Source organism: Salmo trutta, chromosome 6 (assembly GCF_901001165.1).
Source record: "Salmo trutta chromosome 6, fSalTru1.1, whole genome shotgun sequence".
Taxonomy (NCBI): Eukaryota; Metazoa; Chordata; class Actinopteri; order Salmoniformes; family Salmonidae; genus Salmo; species Salmo trutta.
Genome location: NC_042962.1, coordinates 41,770,869 through 41,798,051, shown reverse-complemented (window position 1 = coordinate 41,798,051; position 27,183 = coordinate 41,770,869). Strand labels below are relative to the sequence as shown.

General features: G+C 42.0%; 1 protein-coding gene across 1 annotated transcript; it reads left to right on the top strand.

The window, feature by feature from the left end:
• Window positions 1–23,062: 23,062 nt before the first annotated feature.
• LOC115195124 (putative malate dehydrogenase 1B) lies at window positions 23,063–26,080 on the top strand. Its single transcript, XM_029754936.1, has 7 exons — window positions 23,063–23,248; window positions 23,419–23,568; window positions 23,753–23,981; window positions 24,201–24,342; window positions 24,764–24,939; window positions 25,569–25,705; window positions 26,024–26,080. The coding sequence occupies exons 1-7, from the start codon at window positions 23,063–23,065 to the stop codon at window positions 26,078–26,080; spliced, it is 1,077 nt and encodes a 358-aa protein (XP_029610796.1).
• Window positions 26,081–27,183: the final 1,103 nt, after the last annotated feature.

The window sequence follows — 27,183 nt, the reverse complement described above, 5'->3', positions numbered from 1 at the left end:
GTGGGTGAGTGACTTGGCATTTGTAATAAAGCGCAAGGATGCATGATAAACACTCCAGTCGGAGGAGGTTGCATGCATATACAACAAGTCACCATAATCAATTACAGAGAGAGGGCTGTACAGGCTTCATGTCACAATGAAACAGTAGCTACATACCAAATGGCACCCTTTTCTCTTTATAGTGCACTATTTTTATATTATATATTACATATGCTGTATATACAGTGCATTCGTGAAGTATTCAGACCCCTTGACTTTTTCCAAATTTTGTTACATTACAGCCTTATTCTAAAATGGATTCAATTGTTTTTTTTCCTCCTCATCAATCTACATACAATACCCTATAATGACAAGGCAAAAACAAGTTTTTAGACATTTTTGCAAATGTATTAAAAATCAAAACTGAAAATCAGATCAAATCAAATTTTATTTGTCACATACACGTGTTTAGCAGATGTTATTGCGGGTGTAGCAAAATGCTTGTGTTTCTAGCTCTAACAGTGCAGTAATATCTAACAGTAATATCTAACAATTTCACAACAATACACACAAATCTAAAGTAAAGGAATTAAGAATATATAAATATTTGGGCAAGTAATGTCAGAACGGCAAAGACTAAGATACAGTAGAATAGGATAGAATACAGTATATACACATATGAGTAATGCAAAATATGTAAACATTATTAAAGTGGCCAGTGATTCCATGTCTATGTATATAGGGCAGCAGCCTCTAATGTGTTAGTGGTGGCTATTTAACAGTATTTAACTGCCTGATGGCCTTGAGATAGATGCTGTTTCTCAGTCTCTCGGTCCCAGCTTGTACTGACCTCGCCTTCTGGATGATAGCGGGGTGCCCGGGGATGCGTTGTGCAGACCGCACCCCCCTCTGGAGAGCCCTGCGGTTGTGGGCGGTGCAGTTGCCGTACTAGGCGGTGATACAGCCCGACAGGATGCTCTCAATTGTGCATCTGTAAAGGTTTGTGAGGGTTTAAGGTGCAAAGACAAATGTATTCAGCCTCCTGAGGTTGAAGAAGCGCTGTTGCTGTCTGTGTAGATGGACCATTTCAGATTTTTCAGTCATGTGTACGACGAGGAACTTGAAGCTTTCCACCTTCACCACTGCGGTTCTGTTGATGTGGATAGGGGGTGGTCCCTCTGCTGTTTCCTGAAGTCCACAATCAGCTCCTTTGTTTTGTTGACGTTGGGTGAGAGGTTGTTTTCCTGACACCACACTCCCAGGGCCTCACCTCCTCCCTGTAGGCTGTCTCGCCATTGTTGGTAATCAGGCCTACTACTGTTGTGTCGTCTGCAACTTGATGATTGAGTTGGAGATGTGTGTGGCCACGCAGTCATGGGTGAACAGGGAGTACAGGAGGCGGCTGAGCACACATCCTTGTGAGACCCCAGTGTTGAGTATCAGCAAAGTGGAGTTTTTTTTTTCCTACAATTTTTTTTTTTTTACCTTTATTTAACTAGGCAAGTCAGTTAAGAACTAATTATTATTTTCAATGATGGCCTAGGAACAGTGGGTTAACTGCCTTGTTCAGGGGCAGAACAACAGATTTTTACCTTGCCAGCTCGGGGATTCGATCTTGCAACTTTTCGGTTACTAGTCCAACGCTCTAACCACGACGCTACCTGCCACCCATAATGGTGGAAATTACAAGATTATGTTATAATGCTGTTATTGCATCAAATGGCGGTTTTATGCAACAGAATAAGGGGTTGTTAGAACCCTCATCTGTGTGTGTTCTACTGAGGATGGGCCTCTAGAAGATTTACGATGTCTTTGGGTGATACCGCATTCCAGAGCATGAGTTAATGTTTTTGTTCTATAAGGTACCAGGGATAGATGACTCCAGGGCCAGACCCTGGTCTCTCCACAATGAGATACTATCTGCTGATGTGACTCATTCCATACATCTGTTGTTTGTCATGTAGACTGAAGGAGGATGGACTTTGCTATAAAATGCTGTGGCTCAAACCAGCTCATTGAGTTCTCAGTGATCACCTCCAGGGATGATTACCGACCAGCTCCATTACTGCAGTAATTAAATAATAAAGTTTGATTGTTTTGAAAAAAAATCTAAGTCTCTCCTTTTGATTACAATAATTCCACAACTCTACCTTCACCACCTGGGGGGTGGCCCGTCAGAAAGTCCAGGACCCAGTTGCACAGGGCGGGGTTCAGACCCAGGGCATCAAGCTTAATGATGAGCTTGGAGGGTACTATGGTGTTGAATGCTAAGCTATAGTCAATGAACAGCATTCTTACATAAATATTCCTCTTGTCCAGAAGGGATAGGGCAGTGTGCAGTGCAATGGCAATTGCATCGCCTGTGGATCTATTGGGGCGGTAAGCAAATTGAAGTGGGTCTAGGGTGTCAGGTAAGGTAGAGGTGATATGATCCTTAACTAGCCTCTCAAAGCACTTCATGATGACAGAAGTGAGTGCTAGGGGGCAATAGTCATTTCGTTCAGTTACCTTTGCTTTCTTGGGTACAGGGACAATGGTGGACATCTTGAAGCATGTGGGGACAGTAGACTGGGATAGGGAGAGATGTAATAAGTCCGTAAATACTCCAGACAGCTTGTCTGAGCATGCTCTGAGGACGCGGCTAGGGATGCCGTCTGGGTCGGCAGCCTTGCAAGGGATAACACGCTGTTGTGGAAATTATTACACAGGGACACGCAAAGTCAATCTAAAATGAATCCTTGTTTATTGTCAGCACGCTGAAGAGGTTCCAACCAACTCAATGCACCATACTACAGTACACATGTTAACCAGGAGCTCTTCTTTGGCATACCCAGCAGCTGTCTTATATACGGATATACACATATATAAGTTATATTTGCATGATTTAGCATAATTAATGAATCATTACCGTTTTGTTTCATTCATGTGACCAACCAATACTGTTTCATAACATGTGACAGACCAACACCTCACGAGGCTTCTCCTCTCTAAGCTGAGACTTTGAAACTGAGATATCTTTTGTTTGTTCTCAAAACAAGGTCTGGGTGTACTGCCAAATCACATGGCTAGCAGATGTTAATGCGAGTGTAGCGAAATGCTTGTGCTTCACGTTCCGACCATGCAGTAATATCTAACAAGTAATCTAACAATTTCACAACAACTACCTTATACACACAAGTGTAAAGGAATGAATAAGAATATGTACATAAAAATATATATGGATGAGCGATGGCCGAACGGCATAGGCAAGATGCAGTAGATGGTATAGAGTACAGTATATACATATGAGATGAGTAGTGTAGGTTATGTAAACATGATATAAAGTGGCATAGTTTAAAGTGACTAGTGATACATTTATTACATAAATGTTTTTATTATTAAAGTGGCTAGAGATTGAGTCAGTATGTTGGTAGCAGCCACTCAATGTTAGTGATGGCTATTTAACAGTCTGATGGCCTTGAGATTGAAAAACAGCTTCTGTCTCTCGATCCCAGCTTTGATGCACCTGTACTAACCTCGCCTTCTGGATGATAGCGGGGTGAACAGGCAGTGGCTCGGGTGGTTGTTGTCCTTGATTATCTTTTTGGCCTTCCTGTGACATCGGGTGGTGTAGGTGTCCTGGAGAGCAGGTAGTTTTCCCCCGGTGATGCGTTGTGCAGACCTCACTACCCTCTGGAGAGCCTTACGGTTGTGGGCGGAGCAGTTGCCGTACCAGGAGGTGATACAGCCCGACAGGATGCTCTCAATTGTGCATCTGTAAAAGTTTGTGAGTGTTTTTGGTGACAAGCCAAATTTCTTCAGCCTCCTGAGGTTGAAGAGGCGCTGTTGCGCCTTCTTCACCATGCTGTCTGTGTGGGTGGACCATTTCAGTTTGTCCGTGATCTGTATGCCGAGGAACTTAAAAGAACAATGGTGGCCCTCTTGAAGCATGTGGGAACAGCAGCCTGGGATAAGGATTGATTGAATATGTCCGTAAACACACCAGCCAGCTGGTCTGCGCATGCTCTGAGGATGCGGCTAGGGATGCCGTCTGGGCCGGCAGCCTTGCGAGGGTTAACACGTTTAAATGCTTTACTCACGTTGGCTGCGGTGAAGGAGAGCCCGCAGGTTTTGGTAGCGGGCCGTGTCGTTGGCACTGTATTGTCCTCAAAGCAGGCAAAGAAGTTGTTTAGTTTGTCTGGGAGCAGGACATTGTGGTCCGCGACGGGGCTGAATTTCTTTTTGTAGTCCGTGATTGACTGTAGACCCTACCTCATGCCTCTCGTGTCTGAGCCGTTGAATTGCGACTCTACTTTGTCTCTATACTGACGCTTAGCTTGTTTGATTGCCTTGCGGAGGGAATAGCTACACTATTTGTATTCGGTCATGTTACCGATCGCCTTGCCCTGATTAAAAGCAGTGGTTCGCGCTTTCAGTTTTGCACGAATGCTGCAATCAATCCACGGTTTCTGGTTGGGGAAGGTTATAATAGTTGCTGTGGGTACAACATCACCGATGCACTTGCTAATAAACTCGCTCACCGAATCAGCGTATTCATCAATGTTATTATCCGACGCTATGCGGAACATATCCCAATCCACGTGATCGAAGCAATCTTGAAGTGTGGAATCAGATTGGTCGGACCAGCGTTGAACAGACCTGAGCACGGGAATTTCCTGTTTTAGTTTCTGTTTACAGGCTGGGAGCAACAAAATTGAGTCGTGGTCAGATTTTCCAAAAGGAGGGCGGGGCAGGACAGGGCTTTGTATGCGTCGCGGAAGTTAGAGTAACAATGGTCCAGGATTTTTTCTACCCGGGTAGCACATTCGATATGCTGATAAAATTTAGGGAGTCTTGTTTTCAGATTAGCCTTGTTAAAATCCTCAACTACAATGAATGCAGCCTCAGGATATGTGGTTTCTAGTTTACATAGAGTCCAATGAAGTTCATTCAGGGCCATCGATGTGTCTGCTTGGGGGGGGATATACAGTGGGGGAAAAAAGTATTTGATCCCCTGCTGATTTTGTACATTTGCCCACTTACAAAGAAATGATCAGTCTATAATTTTAATGGTAGGTTTATATGAACAGTGAGAGACAGAATAACAACAAAAAAATCCAGAAAAACGCACGTCAAAAATGTTATAAAATGATTTGCATTTTGCATAGATTTGCATTTTGCATAGTAAACTCGGGAGCGGTGTGCGATGTGCCCGTCTACAGAGCCTGACCAGAAGACCGCTTCTTCTGCCCCTTCTGCGGCGCCGTTGTTTTGGGTCGCCGGCTGGGTTCCGATCCCTTGTCCTGGGTGGTAGACCAAACAGAGGATCCGCTTCGGGAAAGTCATATTCCTGGTCGTAATGTTGGTAAGTTGACGTTGCTCTTATATCCAATAGTTCCTCCCGGCTGTATGTAATAAAACGTAAGATTTCCTGGGGTAACAATGTAAGAAATAATACATTAAAAAAACAAAATACTGCATAGTTTCCTGAGAACGCGAAGCAAGGCGGCCATCTCTGTCAGCGCCAAATTGCAGGTACTGATAAGAGGAGGATTTGTTCAGTCAACCACTTGTGTGAACACATAAATTGGTTATTAGAATAGCACATGAATAGAAGAAGGAAATTAGTTATAAGAAAAGCACAAATTCCCATTAAAACACTTAAACGTCTTACATCGGCCACAGAGAAGGACAGCCCACAGTCCAGAGACTGAACTTCAGCAAGTAATATACTTGGAAGTTGGACTAGAAGACCACTCCGAGTACATCTCCTCCGCTGGCGGTGTTTTGGATCGGCCTCTGGAATCAGTTCAATTGCCCTGGGGGTACGAACAAAGGATCCGATTCGGGAAAGCTGTAATGCTGGTAGGGCTGGTGAGTTATCGCCGCTCTGATATCCAGTAGTTCTTCCCGGCTGTATGTAATAACACAAATGAAATTCTAATAATGTAAGAAATAAGACATAAAAAACAAAATACTGCAGTTTCCTAAGAGCTATAAGCACGGCAGCCCTCTCTGTCAGTGCCATTTTCATCAGTATTTTCACATAAGTATTCAGACCCTTTACTCAGTACTTTATTGAAGCACCTTTGGCAGCGATTACAGCCTCGAGTTTTCTTGGATATGACGCTACAAGCTTGGCACACCTGTATTGGGGAGTTTCTTCCATTCTTCGCTGCTGATCCTCTCAAGCTCTGTCAGATTGGATAGGGAGTGTTGTTGCACAGCTATTTTCAGGTCTCTCCAGAGATGTTCGATCAGGTTCAAGTCCGGGCTCTGGCTGGGCCACTCATGGACATTCAGAGCCACTCCTGCATTGTCTTGGCTGTGTGCTTAGGGTCGTTGTCCTGTTGGAAGGTGAAGCTTTACCCCAGTCTGAGGTCCTGAGCACTCTGGAGCAGGTTTTTATTAAGGATCCCTCAGTACTTTGCTCCATTCATCTTTCCCTTGACCTGTCTAGTCTCCCAGTCCCTGCCGCTGAAAAACATCCCCACAGCATGATGCTGCCACCACGCTTCACTATAGGGATGGTGCCAGGTTTCCTCCAGAGGTGACGCTTGGCATTCAGGCCAAAGAGTTCAATCTTGGTTTCATCAGACCAGAGACACTTGTTTCTCATGGTCAGAGTTCTTTAGCTGCCTTTTGGCAAACTCAGAGTGGACTGTCATGTGCCTTTTAATGAGGTGAGGCTTCCACTTGGCCACTCTACCATAAAGGTCTGACTGGTGAAGTGCTGCAGAGATGGTTGTACTTCTGGAAGGTTCTCCCATCTCCACAGAGGAACTCTGGAGCTCTCTCAGAGTACAGAGTAACCATTGGTTTCTTGTTCACCTCCCTGAACAAGGCCCTTCTCCCCTGATTGCTCAGTTTGGCCGGGTGGCCAGCTCTAGGAACCTTGGTGGTTCCAAACTTCTTCCATTTAAGAATGGAGGCCACTGTGTTCTTGGGGACCTTTAATGCTGCATGCATTTTTTGGTACCCTTCCCCAGATCTGTGCCGACACAATCCTGTCTCTGAGCTCTAATTTCGAAAAAACTGTTTTCTCTTTGTCTTCATGGGGTATTGTGTGTAGGTTGAAGAGGAAAATGTTTCATTTAATCCATTTTAGAATAAGGCTGTAACGTAAAAAATGTGGAAAAAGTCAAGGGGTCTGAATACTTTCCGAATGCACTGTAGGGAATAGGGTACGATTTGGGACGGATTCTATACATCTCATCCATTTTTGTCAGCAAGTCTACATATGCACAATGGCAGATGAATAAATAATGGAAAATAGTAACCAGATGTGACAAACATTGTGAAAACCTTTGACAGTTTCTCCAATAAATTAAATGCATTTTAAAAACACATTTTAAGGGATTCCTGTTTCTATTACATTTTATTTTAGTTACAGGCATGAATATAGGCCACTTAGTTATCACATCAGTACCCAACTCTACTAAATGACATGGCAATAATTTGAACAGTTTCACTCTTGGCAAGGCCACCAATTCATTACATCAGTATTGTTCTCAAGAGCCAACATATTCTATATGACTAGTGCCCTGTTTTTGATAATCATGTCACATGACCTGGATTTTAACTTTTATTTTAAGCCTTTTCCAGAAATGAGAATTAGACCTAAAATGAATTTTAGAATAACGGAACAAAATGTGGAAAAAGTTAAGGGGTCTGAATACACTATGTATTTATACACAGTACCTGTCAAAAGTTTGGACACACCTACTCATTCAAAGGTTTTTCTTTTTTTTAATTATTTTCTACATTGTACAATAATAGTGAAGACATCAAAACTATGAAGTAACACATGGAATCATGTAGTAATCAAAGAAAAAAATATTTTGTATTTGAGATTCTTCAAAGTAGCCACCCTTTGCCTTGACAGCTGTGCACTCTCTTGGCATTCTTTCAACCAGCTTCATGTGGTAGTCACCTGGAATGCATTTCAATGAACAGGTGTGTCTTCTTAAAAGTTATTTTGTGGAATTTGAGCCAATCAGTTGTTGTGACAAGGTAGGGGTGGTATACAGAAGATAGCCCTATTTGGTCAAATACCAAGTCCATATTATGGCAAAAACAGCTCAAATAAGCAAAGAGAAACGACAGTCTATCATTACTTTAAGACATGAACGTCAGTCAATTCAGAAAATGTCAAGAACTTTGAAAGTTTCTTCAAGTGCAGTTGTAAAAACCATCAAGCGCTATGATGAAACTGGCTCTCATGAGGACCGCCACAGGAAAGGAAGACCCATAGTTACCTCTGCTGCAGAGGATAAGTTCATTAGAGTTAACTGCACCTCAGATTGCAGCCCAAATAAATGCTTTACAGAGTTCAAAGTAACAGACACATCTCAACATCAACTATTCCAAGGAGACTGCGTGAATCAGGCCTTCGTGGTTGAATTGGTGCAAAGAAACCACTACTAAAGGACACCAATAAGAAGAAGAGACTAGCTTGGGCCGAGAAACTCGAGCAATGGACATTAGACTGGTGGAAAGCTGTCCTTTGGTCTGATGAGTCCAAATTTGAGATTTTTGGTTCCAACTGCCGTGTCTTTGTGAGGTGCAGAGTAAGTGAACGGATCATCTCCGCATGCGTGGTTCCCACCATGAAGCATGGAGGAGTTGTGATGGTTTGGGGTGCTTTGCTGGTGATTTATTTAGAATTCAAGGCACACAACCAGCACGGCTACCATAGCATTCTGCAGCAATACGCCATCCCATCTGGTTTGCGCTTAGTGGTACTATCATTTGTTTTTCAACAGGACAATGACCCAAAACACACCTCCAGGCTGTGTAAGGTCTATTTGACCAAGGAGAGTGACGGAGTGCTGAGTCAGATGACCTGGCCTCCACAATCATCCGACCTCAACCCAATTGAGATGACTTGGAATGAGTTGGACCACAGAGTGAAGGAAAAGCAGCCAACAAGTACTCAGCATATGTGGAAATTCCTTCAAGACTGTTGGAAAAGCATTCCTCATGAAGCTGGTTGAGAGAATGCCAGAGTGTGCAAAGCTGTCATCAAGGCAAAGGGTGGCTACTTTGAAGAATCTCAAATATAAAATATATTTTGATTTGTTTAACACTTTGTTGGTTACTACATGATTCCATATGTATTAATTCATAGTTTTGATGTATTCACTATTATTCTACATTGTAGAACATTTTAAAAATAAAGAAAATGCCTGGAATGAGTAGGTGTCCAAACTTTTGACTGGTACTGTATATAGTGGATGACATTCTATTTTCAGCTTAAGTGACAGTCATGATTATAAGCCATTTTTTATTATAACATCAGTTCGCATAACCACCTCTACTCAACACATTTCAATGGCATCAATCTGAACAATGTCAGGCCCAATCCCAAATCAACCCCTAGACCCTCACCCTATGCACTTGAGGAGATCTAAGAGGATGTAAGCAATTTGGTAATTAATTCCAACTGGCCCTCTGGTAGGCTAGGTTAACGTTTCACGTTATTCCTTAAACCCATCAAATCATATCCAATCTCCACAGGGTGTAAGGTCTAGGGGTCCATTTAGGATTGGGCCTCACTTTTGGCAAGGTCACAGATTCATCTCAAGTGACAACGTATTCTAAACGAGACACACAAACCCAGTAGAAACATGGCTCTCTGTCTCAATAGTCTAGAGTAGCTTCTTCTCCTCATCTCCTTTCCTTCATCTGCACTGATTAGGCTGGTCAGTTCCTTCAGATCAGTGCAGATGAAGGAGAGGAGGCGAGGATATGAATTTAGACTATTTAGGAATAACCCATGCTAGGTATTAAGATGTTTAAAGTTATGTTACTTAACTTTAAAGTTACTTCAACAGGATTTAACTTACTTAAACTGGAACATTTACGCTCCAACACAGATTCCCTCACAAATATGAGGAGCAATGGGAGTTGGTTCCCATTTACTTTCTAGTTAAATAGTGAGACATTATGCAGTTAACTGTATAGTCCAGACACTCACACAGAGATATTTTCGACAACAGTCTTCATGTAGTCAATTCAGTATACCAGCAGTTCCTGTGCAACGAATGACAGGACCGAAACAGGACCGGATCGTGACCAGACTGACCACAGAACCAGGCCGAGGTTCTCTTGACTGAATGAGCCATGTCCCCCTTCTCTCCATGTCCGTCAGTCTGTCATTTGATCGACTTTAGCAGGTCTCTCCTGTTCTGGAAAGATCTGTGCTCTGAGGAGCTCTGTTCTCTCCTCCTCGGATAGATTGTGCAGCTCGTGCTCCGACACCTAGCAATGGAGAGGAGGGACGGGAAATAATGTATTTAGAAACGAGGGATGGTAAAAGTGGGGGTACCTAGTAGGGGGCCTTAAAGTCGAGTCAGCTTCAAGATGGGCTCTGCAACATTATTTTAGTGTATTACAATATCTCTCAAATGCACAAAGTTAAGACTCATAAATAAGAATGCTAAACATGGCTCACATTTCACCTTATCAAAATAGGATGGCACATTTTCAGAAAAAAAATGGAAGAGTTTTAATCAGAAGACCATATCAAGTCAATCTTTATCATCTGAGGGACATTTTTTTAATTATTAATAAAAGACAAACAAGAGACAGTTAAGACACAATCACATTAGCGAGAGCTTTAAACAAGAGCCTAGGCTACAACATTGGGGTGCAAGACTCACCACGACTGGGGTGTATCCTAGGATCGCCAAATGATGCATCTTGATAGCCAGGTTGCCATGGGGACGGGAGCTACCATAACAGAAAGAGATCGGGGGTACGCAGAATACTGCAAATCTACATCAGGGGGAGAGAATACAAGAATAGTTTGATCCTAATTTGGATAACAATGTGACTGAAACAGTGATTGAATGAGTTTGAATGGGAGCGACTACACCCTCAGATCTAATTCAGATTAACTGAATCATATATTCCTGTAAATCTAACAGATGGTATTTGTTTTCTTTCAAATACTTTAGCTCAATTGACTGAGCTTTCCTAGAGCCATGATATCAATGAAATAGTGAAGAAAGCAGGTACCATCGCACTCAACCTAAAACTTGAATAGTGTTTAGTCCCGTGTGGCTCATTTGGTAGAGCATGGTGTTTGCAACGCCAGGGTTGTGGGTTCGATTCCCACGGCGGACCAGTATGGGAAAAAAATTAAAATAATGAAATGTATGCATTCACTACTGTAAGTCGCTCTGGATAAGAGCGTCTGCTAAATGACTAAAACGTAAATGTTTGTTTGGAGCATAAAGACAAACGAACAATAGTCCCCCCCAAAAAATCACACTTAATATTTTGGGACCAATGGAATAGTCCCAAAGTGCAAAACAACCCTGTCTATATGACACTTTACAGTGCTCGACATTAACGCTTGTCCTCGTCAGGGACAAGTAAAAAAAATAAACAAATAAATATTTTTTCAAAGACCAAGAATATAGATTTCAATTGTCCGAATGGACAAGGGAAAAAAATATCACACAAAAATCACAACATCAAACAATTACTCCGATCAGAATTGGAACAGAGGCCAACATTGTATTATTCAAATCTATTGATCATATATATAAATAAAAGCCTACATGTCAATGTGTAGGTGACATGCATAGTGGCTACAGCCTCATGTCCAAACCAATGCTGACATGAGGAAGGTGCCAGAAAATGTAGCCAAACTTGAATGATACTTATATAAATATAGGCAAAACGCCAGTTATGTTTTACAAATATAGGCCTAACAAAGGATAATTAACATTAACGTCTAAAGCTTCATTATGACGAATTACTCGAGGCACGGTTCGTTCAGATCAAATGGTCACAAGACCGGTGAGAGTGAAGGATAGTGCCTGTTGCGCACCACACATCACCCACCTTGCATCTGAGCGGAGGTTTTGAAACTTTTTAACCATAAACTTCATTGTATAAAACCGAGACGTTTTATGTCATTTTATGAAGCCTGTCTTACCTTGTTTCAAAGAAGCCTTGCTAAAATACGACCATAGAAAGAGGGAATTATTTTACAGCCTAAATACTTAATATGTCATTGAAACCAGCATTATTCTCACATTCTATTGGTTTTCAAATCAATGTTATTATACTGTCCAGCAGCTAAAGGCATAATCTTAGTCATATGAGTAACACATGCTAGTTGATGCATCTTTAGATCTCCCTTTTCTTAATTTCTGTCACACGCTTTTGAGAATGGTGTTTTCCCGCTAATTGCATTTTGGAACATTCGCACGTAGCCGACAGCCATGTGTGCATTGTTGAGCTTATATTATGAAGAAATAAAACTTTATCAAAATGTAAAGCTAAATGGTCTGATCTGTTGTATCAGTCTCATTGCCTTAAAAAAAATGTAGGTGCAGTGGTTGTATGAATTTTGGATCTGTCCTCCCAGAACACAATATTTTCAAATCAAATAAAATGTTATTTGTCACATGTGCCAAATACAACAAGTAAGTAAGTAAGCATTACTGTGAAATGCTTACTTACAAGCCCTTAACCAAAAACGCAGTTCAAGAAATAGATTTAAGAAAATATTTACTAAATAGACTAAAGTAAAAAAATGTAATAAATGTAACACAATAACGAGGCTATATACAGGGGTACCGAGTCAATATGCAGGCGTACAGTTTAGTCGAGGTAATTTGTACATGTAGGTTGGGGTAAAGTGACTATTCATAGATAATAATCCGTGAGTAGCTGCAGTGTAAAAATAAACAAGGGGGGGGGGCAATATAAATAGTCCGGGTGGCCATTTGATTAATTGTTCAGCAGTCTTATGGCTTGGGGGTAGAAGCAATATTAGCCACTGTCAATGTAACATAACGAAACAAAATGAACTATGCAAGACTTAGTATGCAAAACTAACTGTGCAAGAGATTTTCTTGTAGGCAAAGCACATTGGAGTAGGATTATATTTCATTGACAGTCACGACCCGTACTCTACACAAACCGGTGCGACAAAACCAATCAGAGCTGCAGTAGGGCTATATGCAAATAGCCATTGTCATATACGGATCCGTGCCATTCACTTTGAACTGGACTGTGTTTACAGCATGAGCGTTAGCGAGTAGATGAGCTTGTTTTGAGATCAAAGCGAAAGTTGCATGTAGCCACCTGTGCACATTTGTTCATATTCTTTGCTAGTTAGTGAGTTATTAGCCCAGTTATAGCTCATTTCTAGTGTTGGATTCGGGGTAAACTTTAAACATTTACGCATAAGCATAGTATATAAAGGAGACTGGTTTTTATGTCAGAGGTGAATGGTTCTCTGTAAAAAGACAGATGGCTTTGGAATGTGTTGGGTGGACGGGAGGTCACAGGATTGCTATATAATTAACCAGTTATAGCTCATTTTTTATAATTAACCAGTTATAGCTCATTTCTAGTGTTGGATTCGGGGTAAACTTTAAACATTGTTATACGCATAAGCATAGTATATAAAGGAGACTGGTTTTTATGTCAGAGGTTAATGCTTCTCTGTAAAAAGACAGATGGCTTTGGAATGCGTTGGGTGGACGGGAGGTCACAGGATTGCTATATGGGAAGCGGATGGACATCTGTGGATTAGGCGAAGGAGGGGTTGAGGTCAAGTCAGATCCCCTGAAGGGAGAAATTATGGTTTATTATCCTATTACCCTCTTCCTGTCAAACCATAAGATGTAAGGATTGGAGAGAAGGAGGGGTGCCTAAAGTGGAGTATATATACTTGTAGTGGTGGGAACATGTCTTTGTCTGAATACAGCTGTGTCGACCCTTCGGGAAGAATTACACTTGGTTAAGCTTCTCTCATGTCTGTGAGTTATTTACTCTGAAAAATTAGAACCTAACACTAGTCAACAATGGGGGAGTGGTTGTGTCCTACAAGAGCACAAAATGTGTGCATTTCTAGCCATCTTTGAAAAACGAGGTAAAGAGCTTTTTTTTGTCTTAAAGGGGCAGTGTTGTAGCCAATAGGCAGAGGGTAGTATAATTTGTCAGATTCTCTGTAATAATGGTATGGGAATAATAATGCATTTTATTTTGAAAAGTGGTTTCTTGCACCAAACAACAACATTCAGTCACCTCCTTGTCTGAAAGACAAGTGGATAAACAGGTTAATGTCAAGCCCTGCATCCTTTTTCCCCAAAAGTCTCATGGAATGTAGGCCTACATTGAACACCACACATTGGATGCTACTGTAGGCTGAATGATAGAACAGCTATTTCCATATTAAAACATTTTGGGATGCATTTTTCTCCATAGTTTTTGATTTTGATGGTAGGCAACTCTGGTAGACCTACATTATGATAAAATAGTAGTCTACTTGGCCACTGTTAAAAAACGAACTGTGACCACAGGGTACAGCCTGTGGTCACAGTAAACGCGCGCCATAGGTTGCACAGAATTTTCACAACGTTCAAGTTTGCGCTCAGCAGACCTGAAATTTGCTCAGTGCCTAAAAAAATGTTGAGGAAACATTGGGACCAAGCTAACAGTGAGGTCCTATTTACCTATGAAGTATAGGTCTTCGACCATCACACCCTCCTGTAGCAGCCCTTCCTGGGCGATGCTCTGCAGGGTCATAGACAGCCCTGGGTTAATGGACAGGTCGTTAGGGGCTGGAGAGCCTAGAGCCTGAGACACAGGTCCACTATCTGCAGCTTTTTTTCCATCCCCTTCTGCAGCCCCCCCACCTATACGGACATGGAGGACAAGGGGTCAGCTGGTTGGATAGGTTTAAGTAAGATGGTAATCGTATCCTCTTGCCTTCTTATTGGCTGGGTAGAAATATTGCCATATTGCTTACACGCATTTCACAGTTCGATTTTGAATTCAGAATATCTGTATTATAATAATGTATAATAGATGTATAATAATGTTTAATAATGATGTATAAGTATTTTTTTCTAAATCTAATTATTTGAAAATCTAATCAGATATGAGTATCTTAATTTAGGCTGACAGTGCCTGACCTCTGGCACTGATCTCCTCCAGTGTCTCCTGCTGCAGCAGCTGTTCCAGTGGGGTGGCGGGGAAGTGGCCCAGCAGACTCAGGCAGTAGACCACCTTCAGCAGCTCGCAGGCAGCCATCTTGGGCAGATAGGACACCACCACATGGGTCACGCCCTCCAGGAACCTATGGCCAGGAAGAAACCAGTCAGGTCAAGAAAAACATATAGAGTTAGGTTGCATTCAGCGGGATTTGGTGGTAATTTGTATTATGCGACTGTTATGTGGCTGCTTTGAATATTGATTGACAACCCATCTCCATTTAGAAATACAGCTGTAGCTGTGCACACTGCAAAAGTGCTATATAGCAGGAAGCACAGATATTACTGTAGGTTCCTTCAAAATGCCTTGCTTCCTCTGTTTCTTGCGGTAACTATTGATCTGTAAGTAATTGAATAAGTGAGATACATAGTTTCCACCCTACTACTTCAACTTTCACCAACCTAGTCGAATCAGTAAATACTGTACCTTAAGGTGGGGACAATGGAAGCCTGCATTTAAGGTATTCAAACAGGGTCTAGGCCTCTGTAAGTACAGATAGCAATTCTTTAACTTCGCACATTAAGGTAATGCAGAGAAGAGGGAGGAGGGATGGTATGGCGAGTTAGAGACCATAGAAATAAAAATGTCAGCAATGTCATTCTATTTCTATGGTACATTCTAATTCTATGGTGGAGACTCACGGCTCTCTGTAGTTCTGTAGGTTGTGGTTTAGGGACGAGTAGGTCTTCAGAACGCTGAGGACGTCTTTGAGCCCCAGGGCGTCCGGGTTCTTGGTCACTCTCTCTACGAAGGCGTCCAACATGGCCGTGGGGCAGGCGCTAGATCCTCAAACGCTGACAGGAAGAGAATCCCTTACAATCGACAGAACATGTTAGAGGAGAAGAGTGTTAGAGGGGAGGGGAGTAAATCTTCCGATTTCAAACACAGACTCTTAGGGATCAATATCACCACTTAACAGTGTGCTAGGTGCTAGAAGCTATGGGAATCTTATCAAAGGCTGGTGTATCAGAAACAGTGCTCCCATGCTGCATACATCTATGTAACTGTATTAGGGTTGGGCGATGTCAACCTTTTCAACATCATGATTATGCACTCCTAAAACATTGTGCTATACGATGGTATCACCCCCTATTGGCCAACCGCCCCCTCCCCACGATAAAAAAAGATGCGAGAACAAGCTCGCATGCTACGGGAGGGATGAGACCAATCCCGACAATGAGATCAATCCCGACATTGGCAAAATATATTTAGTGGAGCTAAATCATTTCTAGTAGCCTATTCCTCTCAGGTGGAGCTGTGGCATGAAAGAGGTGGGTGGGCATGTCTGTGTGTGCTGAAGCGTGCAGATGGAGCAAGTGACAGTCAACGAGTGGGCTGCAGAGCAAATGACAGTCAACATCATGGGCTGCAGAGCAAGCAACTCTGCTGTCCTTAAAATTGCATAATTATAAACTGATTCACATTTTTCCTAATCCTCCTCTCTTATTAGGCCTAGGCTACTGGGAGTTTAAGGTAGGTTGCACATTCAAATCAAATCAAATTGTATTTGTCACATGCGCTGAATACAACAGGTGTAGACCTTACAGTGAAATGCTTACTAACAAGCCCTTAACCAATGATGCAGTTTAAGAAAATACCTAAAAAAATAAAAGTTTAAAAAAGTAAGAGATAAGAAAAAAAAATATTAAAGAGGAGCAGTAAATAACAATAGCAGGGCTATATACATGGGGTACCGGTACAGAGTCAATGTGTCAATGTGCGGGGGCACCGGTGTCGAGGTAATTGAGATAATTATGTACATGCAGGTAGGGTTGTTAAAGTAGCTATGCATAGATAATAACAGAGAGTAGTAGCAGCGTGGAGGGTGCAAATAGTCTGGGTAGCCATTTGATTAGCTGTTCAGGAGTCTTATGGCTTGGGGGTAGAAGCTGTTGCTAGAATAACATGGAAATAGGCCTAGGCCAACTAGGCTACACATTGTTTTCTTTCACAAGCTTTCCTCAGCTGTAGCCTCAGTTTTCTTTAAATTTCTAACTCGATTTTTCCATCTTGGTATTGTTTGCACAATTTCACTTCTTGTGGTCTGAAATATAAATTTGTCATTCAAAATAAAAGTTGTGATTGAGAAAAGCATAGACTCCAACTTACATAATTGTTCACATTTAAAAGCAGAAACTTTAGGACAAACACTATTAGAATATTTGGTAAATACTTTTCATAACTGTCTTGTTTTGTACGCTTTGTACAAATAATAAAACGCAGAACTACAGGATGCTTCTTAACATAACTCTTTATTAACTAGCTACAACTACATGTTCGCCTATCTCCAACCACGATCAACTGACTATGCCCTAACCGTCTGGGTGGTCTTAACCAATCACTGCACAGTAGGATACGGTGGTAAAATGCATCCAATTATAATTCAGTATGTATTCACATATGAATATTACATCCCCCTTCTTTTAAAACAAAATACAAATGTTTACATATTCTAAGCTTTTCTTTTGAATACATGCTCTGTAGTTTGAACTCAAGGTAAGTAACCATTTATATTGCATAACACACCAACTGAATCAACATAGATTTATGTTCAGTATTCACATATGAATATTACAATAACTTTAATTGGTCTTAATGCTTTTATGATATTTCAATTAGTAGGATTAGACTTTTGACAGTTTGGTTCACAATGGCAAGGAGGGATTTTTTTTCACAACCTCGCATGCATGCATTATTTCTGTTACATAATGCATTGATCAACTAAGTTTTGTTCAAATTTCTCATTAAATGTTTACATCTTGCTATTGTTTCTCCTCTCTCAATATTATGTTAGGCCTACCATATTTGTAGGTTATTCAAAAACAATTTAGAACTTTCTGAGATAATCTAACAGAGTTGTAGGCTAATTGTTTGATCATGAAATAGAGCGGCTGGAGAAATCATCCGCTACCGGAGAGAGAAAAAACTAAAACATTTTATGACGGGACATTTAGCGCTGCTTTGGTGAAAGTTAAAAATGTCTACATTGTTCTCTTGCATTCTGTAAATATAACATGAATTGAAATAGGCTATAGCAAATAAGAATATAGGCAATATTACTCGAAATCGTGTAGCTAAGGGGGTAAGCAGTATAGTATCAGTATATATAGTGTAGTATAGAATACTGTAGTATGGTCAATTATAGTATAGTATACAGTAGTATGGTCAATTATACAATAGTATACAGTAGTATAATATAGTACATAGCAGGGCTGGGCGATATGGCCAAAATCTCATATCCCGATATAGGTAATTTCATATCATGATAACGATACACATCACGATATAAATTCAATGAATAAATAGTTTATATAAAATGACCACATAAAGGCCTATTTCTTATTATATTTTGAATTAAACTCAACAAATAAAAGGTACTTACTCATATTTGATTATTTCTCCTTTTATTTCGAACCTTTGTGCAAATTTTTAATTAAGCATGTAACAAAATATAATATATCAATGTATAAAATCTAAAAAGGTAAATAGAAAACACTTCAACTATAGTTGCAAACAAAATAAATATATATTTTAGGCCTATATTTATTTTGTTTGCAACTACAGTTGAAGTGTTTTCTATTTACCTTTTTTGATTGTATACATTGATATATTATATTTTGTTACATGCTTAATTGAAAATTTGCGCAAAGGTTCTAAGTAAAAGGAGAAATAATCAAATATGCCTAAAATATATATTTATTTATTTTTGGGGGGCTTACCTGTTTTGCATGTTATTTTGGAATTAATGTGTCACATATCAATTTGCATTTTGTAACTTGGGTCCAGTGATGCCAATTTAGCAATTTTGTTGCTCGATTTAGCAACTTTTCAGACTACCCTGGCAACTTTTTTGTCAAACGGCACCTAGCAACAAATTTAGCTACTTTTAAACATTTATTTAGAACTTTTAGCAACTTTTGAAAAGTGACTCATACACTAAAATGCACGCATTTCCCCCTCTAAACGACCCAAAACGAGTTTCTGTCACACTCTGTCACAACACGTGCCTGGCTGCAAAAGTGCATTGTGAGTGATGTCTGCAGCAGGCGCTCAGCTCGTGCACAGGCAGCAGGCCAGCAGCAATTTCAGCAAATTGCAAATCATTGTTGGCTGACCAGTGATGCCAATTTAGCAATTTTGTTGCTAGATTTAGCAACTTTTCAGACGACTCTGGCAACTTTTTTTTCAAACAGCACCTAGCAACAAATTAGTTACTTTAAACAATTTATTTTGAACTTTTAGCAACGTTTGAAAAGTGGCTCGAACGCTAAAATGCACGCATTTCCCCTCTAAATGACACAAAAACGATTTTCTCTGTCACACACGTGCCTGGCTGCAAAAGTGCGTTGTGAGTGACGTCAGCAGCAGGCGCTCAGCAAATTGCAAATCATTGTTGGCTGACTGCAGCTGGAGTAGTACGGGTTCGAAGAGCCAAACACAATGAATCTAGTTGGTCACGAATGTTTGATCTTGAACAGAACTTACAACATCAATCAACATGCCTCAATCAAAAATGTACAGCCAGAAGTACAGAAAAGAGTGGGAGTCTGTACCTGATCAAATGTCAAATCATATTTTTTTGCCAGTCAATTTGAGTAACGTTATTGTGTTCTACGTAATGACGCAGTTTTACGTTATCACGCAATGACATCACAGCGTCATTTAGCAACTTTTAGCAACAAATCAACCTGCCTCTAGCAACTTACCATGAAAATTAGTTGGCAACACTGCATCATGAGGTAGGCAGCCACCTCTCTGTGTGAGTGGTGGCTGTTTAACAATCTGATGGCCTTGAGATAAAAGCTGTTTTTCAATCTCTCTTTCCCAGCTTTGATGCATCTGTACTGACCTTGCCTTCTGGATGGAAGTGGTGTGAACAGGTAGTGGCTCGGGTGGTTGTTGTCCTTGATTATCTTTTTTTCCTTCCTATGACACCGAGTGCTGTAGGTGTCCAGGAGGGTGGGAAGTTTGCCCCCAGTAATGCTTTGTGCAGACCACACCACCCTCTGGAGTGCCCTGCGGTTGTGGGCCGTACCAGTTGCCGTACCAAGCAGTGATACAGCCTGACAGGATGCTCTCAATTGTGCACTTGTAAAAGTTAGTGAGGGTTTTCGGTGACAAGACACATTTTTTCAGCCTCCCGAGGTTGAAGAGGCGCTGTATCAAGTCCACGTGCTTCTACATCTGCATTGCTTGCTGTTTGAGTTTTAGGCTGGGTTTCTGTATAGCACTTTGTGACATCAGCTGATGTAAAAGGGGCTTTATAAATACATTTGATTGATTGATCGTTGCGCCTTCTTCACCACACTGTCTGTGTGCGTGTGTAACCGATGTGAAATGGCTAGCTAGTTAGCGGGGGGTGCGCTAATAGCGTTTCAATCGGTGACGTCACTCGCTCTGAGACCTTGAAGTAGTTGTTCCCCTTTGCTCTGCAAGGGCCGCGGCTTTTGTGGAGCGATGGGTAACGATGCTTCGTGGGAGGCAGTTGTAGATATGTGCAGAGGGTCCCTGCTTCGAGCCCAGGTAGGGGCGAGGAGAGGGACGGAAGCTATACTGTTACATTGGTGCCGTGACCCGGATCACTGGTTGCTTCGGAAAAGGACGAGGGCAAAAGGGGGGTGAGTGTAACCGATGTGAAATGGCAAGCTAGTTAGCGAGGTGCGCGCTAATAGCGTTTCAATCAATGACGTCACTCGCTCTGAGACCTTGAAGTAGTTGTTCCCCTATGCTCTGCAAGGGCCGCGGCTTTTGTGGAGCGATGGGTAACGATGCTTCGTGGGAGGCAGTTGTAGATGTGTGCAGAGGGTCCCTGGTTCAAGCCCAGGTAGAGGCGAGGAGAGGGACGGAAGCTATACTGTTACACGTGGATCATTTCAGTTTGTCGGTGATATGTACACAGAGGAAATTAAAACTTTCCACCTTCTCCACTGCTGTCCCGTCGATGTGGATAGGGGGGTGCTCCCTCTGGTGTTTCCTGAAGTCCACGATCATCTCTTTTGTTTTGCTGACACTTAGTCTGCAAAACAAGGGGCCCTCACCTCCTCCCTGTAGGCTGTCTCGTCGTTGTTGGAAATCACACTGTAGTGTCATCTGCAAATTTGATGATTGAGTTGGATGTGTGCATGGCCACGCAGTCGTACATGAACAGGGAGTACAGAAGAGGGCTTAGAAAGCACCCTTGTGGGGCCCCAGTGTTTAGGATCAGCGGAGTGGAGATGTTGTTTCCTACCTTCACCACCTGGGGGCGGCCCATCAGGAAGTCCAGGACCCAGTTGCACAGGGCGGGGTCGAGACGCAGGGTCTCAAGCTTAATGATGTGATCCTTGACTAGTCTCTCAAAGCATGGGGCGATAGTCATTTAGTTCAGTTACCTTAGCTTTCTTGGGAACAGGAACCATGGTGGCCATCTTGAAGCATGTGGGAACAGCAGACAGATAGGGATTGATTGAATATGTCCGTAAACACACCAGCCAGCTGGTCTGCGCATGCTCTGAGGATGCGGCTAGGGATGCCCCCTGGGCTGGCAGCCTTGCGAGAGTTAACACGTTTAAATGTTTTACTCAAGTCGGCCACGGAGAAGGAGAGCCCACAGTCTTTGGTAGCGGGCCATGTCGGTGGCACTATATTGTCCTCAAAGCGTGCAACGAAGTTGTTTAATTTGTCTGTGAGGAAGATGTCGATGTCCGCGACGGGGATGGTTTTCTTTTTGTAATCCATGATTGTCTGCAGACCTTGCCACATGTCTTGTGTTTGAGCCGTTGAATTGCAACTCCACTTTGTCTCCATACTGATGCTTTGCTTTTTTGATTGCCTTACGGAGGGAATAACAACACTGTTTGTATTCAGCCATGTTTCCAGTCACCTTGCCATGATTAAATGCAGTGGTACGTGCTTTCAGTTTGCGCAAATGCTGCCATCAATCCACGGTTTCTGGTTAGGAAAGGTTTTAATAGTCACAGTGGGTACAACATCTCCTATACACTTCCTTATAAACTAGCTCACCGAATCAGCGTATACGTCAATGTTATTGTCTGAGGCTACCCCGGAACATATCCCAGTCCACGTGATCGAAGCAATATTGAAGCATGGAATCCGATTGGTCAGACCAGCGTTGGATAGACCTAAGCACGGGCGTTTTCTGTTTTGGTTTCTGCCTATAGGAGGGGAGCAACAAGATAGAGTCATGGTCAGATTTGCCAAAAGGAGGGTGGGGAGGGCCTTGTATGCATTGTGGAAGTTAGAATAGCAGTGGTCAAGTATGTTACTCACTCGTGTACTGCAATCGATATGCTGATAGAATGTAGTTCTATCCTTGTTCTCAGATTAGTTTTGTTAAAATCCCCAGCTACAATAAATGCAGCCTCAAGATATGGTTTCCAGTTTGCATAAAGTCCAGTGAAGTTCCTTGATGGCAGTCTTGGTATCAGCTTGCGGGGGGTATATACACAGCTGTGACGATAACTGAGGAGAGTTCTCTTCGGCGATAATATGGTTGGCATTTGATTGTGAGCAATTCTAGGTCAGGTGAACAAAAGGACTTGAGCTCTTGTATGTTGTTACAATTACACCATGAGTCGTTAATCATCAAACATTCACCCCCACTGTCACGTGCGCTCCCTCTCCAGCCTCTAGGTCACCAGGCTGCTCGTTATGGCACACACGTCACCATCGCGTCATCAGACTTACCTGGACTCCATCACTTCTCTGATTACCTTCCCTATATATGTCACTCCCTTTGGTTCCTTCCCCAGGCGTCATTGTTTCTGTTTCTTGTCTGTGTGCTGTTAGTGTTGTTTTGTATTATGTTCTGTTGATTTTATTAAAACACTCACTCCCTGAACTTACTTCCAAACTTTCAGAGCTCATCGTTGTAGAATGACACCTCACCTAAGGGAAGCATCAGTGAGTGTTTATTACATTTTTTTGGGGGGGGTGGGAATGACGTCGGGTCCGGGAGCCGTTACAGGCTCTCATGCCTCAGACAGATCGGCAGGCTCCCCTGCCTCCGCTGGCTCGTCAGGCTCTCATGCCTTCGTCAGATCGCCAGGCTCCCCTGCTTCCACCGGCTCGTCGGGCTCTCATGCTTCAGCTGGATTGCCAGGCTCCCCTGCCTCAGCTGGTCTGTCAGGTTCCCTCGCTCCAGCCGGTGACAGGTTCAACTGATGATGAAGATTGCAACAAAGAACCTGCTGACACAGGAGCTGTGCATGAAGGAGGAGGTGTACCATCAGAGCCTCATCAAGCCACTGCACATATGGATCAGCAGGTACGGAGGGTAGCTAGCTGCGTCTCAATGTGAGGCAGGGCTGGGATCAATTCCATTTCAATTGAGTCAATTCAGGAAGTAAAGTGACATTTCTATTGCCATTGAAAATATGAAGTAAAAATATAGAAAATGTTTGGCTCAAATATGTTTGTCTTGTACAGAAGTCATAGGCAGAGGACCTGGCCCTCCCACAGCTCCATAAAGTCACCGTCTACACAGAGCTGCACCAGGTCTTCCAACAAGCACACTTCATCATCCTCCTGGATGACAGTTGGCCTGAGGACAGAGAGGGTGGAGGGGTGGACGAGGAAGAAGGCAAGGTTTGTAGTTTGAATGGCTCGTGGGTTAGTTAGAGCACAGTGCAAGCAACACCAGGGTTGTGGGTTGGATTCTTGTATCATCCACTCCACATACGCTGAACATGTGTCCCTGACTGTCAGTGTTGACAGTTCTTTAAGTTGCTTTGGATAAAAATGTCTGCTAAATGAACATATTATTTTTAAGGTGAGAAAGGTGTCGGACCGTTACCAACAGTATGGGCGCCTCATCAACGAAAGGGTGCACATGAACGTGGCGGTGATTGTGGCTGGGGACTCCTTGGTTAACCTGAAGTGCTCCCTTTTGCTAGAGAATGCTCCCTCGGTTGACAGCGGACGCTTTGTGGGCATGGCAACTCAACTGGAGTACGAGGCCAAAGCCCACATTGCACAGAAGCTGTCTGTGAAGACTGCAGGTAACAAATGAAAATGTTACATTTACATAAATGTTGCTCTCATACAGAGCAACTTAGTCTGTGCATTCAACATTCCAAGTGAAACTTTCCTCAAATCAACTTTTTTTCCTTCATTTTTTCATTACCATTACATTTGTATCTGTAAAACGGATAAACATTCACCTTAAATTGGAAATAAAACCTCAAACATTCATGTGATTCTTCTTTATAATTTGTCAGACGTGACAGAGGTCATCGTTTGGGGCAACATCAGCGGCAGTTCCCATGTTGACCTGCAGAGTGCGACGGTTTTCCAATACGAAGGGGCCATCTGGGGACCATCAGATTTTTCTCAGCCAGTCCTAGAGATTATATATGACAGGTAATTTAACTGTTTGCCAATACATTATTGCCAAATTATGTTTATCAATGAGTCTGTACTGTTCCTCTAGTCCAGATCTGTTTGTGCTGTATTGCCAACTCCTATGGTCGTTGTCATGCCAAAATGTCCTTAGGATTTGGCAAGACAGCACAGTCAGATCTGGGACGAAGCTACTGTTCCTGTGCTATTTCATTAACAAAAATAAAGGAGAGACGCACACTCTAGGAGCTCAGATGCAAAATTGTATGTCCAACGTTTCAATAGACAAGCTGTCTTCACCCGTGCTATTTCATACCTATATTCAACTACCATAAAATACCACTGCACTAAGTTTCGATAATCTACCTCCCTGTCATCAGTGCTCTAGTTCTGACACACACATTGTACACCCAAACTTCGAATACCTTTTTTTTTCTCAAAGGAAATGGCTACAGTCTGACTTCCTGAATTTGGTCAGTTCCCAATGTGCCACTGTAGCCTCCAAGTCCCAGAGGGCTACAGCCATATCAGCCACTAATGGGATCATTGCAGTTCTAAAGGCCTGGAACTGCCACTCTTCTGCTAAGGAGGTCCTCTCCTTTTGCATACTCAGCACAGGTAGGGTTAAAAGTCAACATAGTGACAGTTGCAGGTAGGAGGGAATAATACTAGTCTGGTCCCAGATCTGTTTGTGCAGACATACCAACTCCTTTAGTCATTGACATGACTTACCTATAGAAAGACTGCATCATTAAGCCTGATCCTAGATCTGTTTGTGCTGTAACATTAGCATTGACAACAGCCATAGGATTTGGCTATTACAGCACCTAAAGATCTGGGACCAGGGTATGTAGTAATTTTATATGTTGTATCAGCATTTTATATAATGTGTTTCAGGATAAGTTTCAATGTCACGTGCACATGTAGAGTGAAATTCCTTTCTTGCAAACTCTTAACCCAACAATGCAGTAATCAATAAAACATAATACTAAAAATAACAAGGTATAACAAAAACATACAATAAATAAGAACACAAGAAAGTAAGTAAGCATACTAAATAAGTGCTGCCTATGAAGCCTATAGCCTGTATTCATAGTGTCTGAGTACGAGTGCTGATTTAGGATCAGGTCCCGCCCTCTGTTAATTTATTATGATCTAAAGGTTAAACTGATCCTAGATCGGCACTCCTTCTCTAAGACACTTTATGAATAAAGGCTCTGATATGTCTTCTCTTGGCTTCTCTGCAGGACAGTACAACCTCCCAGCTGGTGTAGTATTCTCAATGCCAGTGAGCTTCCAGGATGGTAGATGGTCCATGTTGTCTGATGTAATTGGTGATAAGAAGAGGGCCAAACTGCAGATTGCTGCAGACCAACTCAGGGAGGTGAGTATAGTAACTAGGACACAGACACAGCAATCACATGGTGTCTCATAGCTTAGTATGCTTCTGTGCCAATGTTTTTAGATTATTTTCCAGGGCCTTTAATATTTCAATTGAATCCAATTAAATCCCAAATATTTTTAGGAGGGAGGCACAGAGTTAAGTGTGTGTGTGGGGGGGAGGAGAGAGAGACCAGATCTTTACTAATAGTAGGGGAAACATCTGTACTGCATTGCCCTCATTCCTTTGGATTAATTGATTTTTTTTCATTAACTTTTAATTGCAAAGTAAATGTTCCTTTTGTGTTTATACTATCCCAAGGAGAAAGATTGCATGAATTTACACTACTTTCTGAAGCGCTTCCTGTCGGAGTTGTAATATGTTAGTTCAAAATAAACAATGCTCTTTATACTTTTTGATAAAGACATGACATTTATTTGCATATAAAGTTATTCAAGGTTGAATGTTTCACATTTTTGGTGACTAAATAAATAGTGATGACCTCAATGAATTATATCATCGTCACTGGACTTCCGGTTGCCCCTTTCCCCACTGTATCCTTCTTCCCCACTGCATCCTTCCCCTTCAACTCATTGTTTGAGCTATGAAGTTATTTTTACATAGTTCATGCCATTCTCAGATTCCAAGTCTGTAAGCCTTATGTAACTGGTGGGGTGTGAATCCCAAATCGTCCACATCAGACCTAAAGGGCAAAGGCTGGAACACCAAGGTTCTAGTGAGGAATGTTTGCAGAGTTGCATGTCTCGTTTTCAAGAGGCTCTGCTTGCCAAGTGTTCATGTCAGTACTGTAACATAGCACTTGGCAAGATAGTTCACCATTCGTTCACACTGACACCCTCCAACTGCTTCGAACCAACTAGAAATCATTAATTTTAAACAAGTGTCTTAGCTTGCCCATGTACAACACCTTGAGCTGTATTTAGACAAAGCCTTGTTTTTTTTTTAGCTCAGGCAGTGCAACTACACTTGGACCCCTGTCAGACAGACTTCCGCTGAGGAAATGCACACCATGTTAGACCTGCAACTCACCACAAAATGACTACATTTTTTTTTTACACAATTATTCTATTACAGACACCTTAATGCATACTTTTAAATCATGTGCACTAAACATAATACAAAAATAACTGCATTTTTTGGGGGGAGGGAGAGTACTAATGTTACTGTGCCCACAACAAATACTAAGCGGTAAATAAGTAATTTAGTCCTTAACATTTAATTGAAATACTGTAGAATTCCATTCATTCCTGTGGAGGACTGTGCCTACTGGGGAGTGCCAATATGGCCGACCGGTGGCTTCAAAGCCTCAATGTCCAATATATAGCATCAGCAATAAAGGATATGTAAGTGGGCTGTCTTTTATTTAATTCCCAACCCCCAAACACACAAGAGGCTATAAGCAGCAAAGTGTCAGGAGCAGAGCAGTGCCCCTTGAGCAGTGGAATAGTGCCTTGCACAAG